At 68.3% G+C, this 1,596-nt stretch overlaps 1 protein-coding gene across 1 annotated transcript in view; it reads left to right on the plus strand.

Annotated features, from left to right (window-relative positions):
* PNMT (phenylethanolamine N-methyltransferase) overlaps positions 1–1,353 on the plus strand; it is a 2,570-nt gene extending 1,217 nt beyond the window's left edge. Inside the window, exons 2-3 of the mRNA XM_021378247.1 lie at positions 19–226; positions 906–1,353. Coding sequence (XP_021233922.1) covers positions 19–226; positions 906–1,341 — 644 coding nt within the window. The 3' untranslated portion in view covers positions 1,342–1,353. The remainder of the gene's footprint in view (positions 1–18; positions 227–905) is intronic.

A 1,596-nucleotide genomic window follows, 5' to 3' on the forward strand; every position in this document is an offset into this window, starting at 1 on the left:
CCCCCCCGCCTCCCCCAGGTGAGATCCGCGGGCGCACGCTCATCGACGTGGGTTCGGGCCCCACCATTTACCAGCTGCTGAGCGCCTGCGACCACTTCGAGGAGATCGTGGCCACCGATTTCCTGGAGGCGAACCGGGAGGAGCTGCGGCGCTGGGTACGGGGAGAGCCCGGAGCCTTCGACTGGAGCCCCTTCATCCGGCACGTCTGCAAGATCGAGGGGCGCGGGTAGGGCAGCGGGGGGGGAGTGGGGTGGGGTGGGGGGCACATCGTGCTGCTGCAGAATGGTGGCCCCAAATCCCAGAGAGACTGCGGCCCCAGGTCCCCATGGAGCTTAATGTCTTGTCCCTGCGGATCGTGGCCCCTTGGATTCGTGGGTTGGGGGCTGAGACCCACTGCAGCCACGGTCCCACAGCCCACAGCGCTGATCCCGGCTGGATTCCTTTGGGATCCCATCCCCAGGTCGCTGTGAGCACTGTGCTGCTCCCTGTAGGATCCCAATGCCACGTCCCCCCATCTGCCGCGCTGATCCCCAGCCCCGCGTCCCCGTTCACGCCAGGCTGACTCCTCTGGGATTCCATCCCCACGTCCCTGCAGAGGCTGCGCTGATCCCTGCAGGATCTCATCCCCGTAACCCTGCTGATGCTGGGCCGATCGCTGTGGGACCCCACCCCTGTATCCCCCCAGGGTCCCATCCTCACAGATACGGTGCCGATCCCTGTAGGATCCCGTCTTTACACCCCTGCGGGTGTCAGGCTGATGGCTATGGGATCCTGCGCTGCAGGACCCCAACCCCATACCCCTATCGATGCCTGGTTGCTCCCTGCGTGACCCCATCCCCACGTATCCCCCCCTACCCCACACCCCCTCCCCTTTGCTCCGTCCCAACGCCTCCCGCTGCCCGCAGGGAACCCTGGCAGGAGAAGGAGCAGCGGTTGCGGGGCCGCCTGCGGCGCATCCTCCCCATCGACGTGCACCGTGCAGACCCCCTGGGTGCCCCGCTGCGCCCTGCGGCCGACGCGCTGCTCTCCGCCTTCTGCCTGGAAGCCGTCAGCCCCGACCGCGCGGCCTTCGGGCGAGCGCTGGGGAACGTGGGCTCCCTGCTGCGCCCGGGGGGGCACGCGTTGCTGCTGGGGGCTCTGGGGGAATCCTTCTACCTGGCGGGAGCGGCGCGGCTGCCCGTGGTGCCGCTGGACGAGGACGACGTCCGCGGGGCTCTGAGCGGCGCCGGGTTCGCCCTCCGTGATTTCCGCTCCTACTCCATGCCGCCCGCGCTGCGCACCGGCGTGGACGACGTCGATGGCGTGTTCTTCGTCCACGCGCAGAAACCGCTGGAAGGCTGAGCCCCCCCCACCCCACCCCACCCCACCCCTCGCTGCTCCCTCTCCCCACCCCCCCAAAAAAAGGCAGATGCTGCACTCGCAAAGTCCTGTCACCCTGCCCCCATCTCATCCCATAATAAAGCCTGAGCTGAGCACGGCGCGGCCTTAGGGAGATGGGGGGGGGAGGTCCGGGGGATGCGCAGGTTGGGGGGCAGAATGGGGATGAGGGAAATGGGGATCACTGCAAACTGAGGGTGGGTGCAGGGGGCACATGGG

This window comes from Numida meleagris, chromosome 26 (assembly GCF_002078875.1).
Source record: "Numida meleagris isolate 19003 breed g44 Domestic line chromosome 26, NumMel1.0, whole genome shotgun sequence".
Lineage (NCBI taxonomy): Eukaryota > Metazoa > Chordata > Aves > Galliformes > Numididae > Numida > Numida meleagris.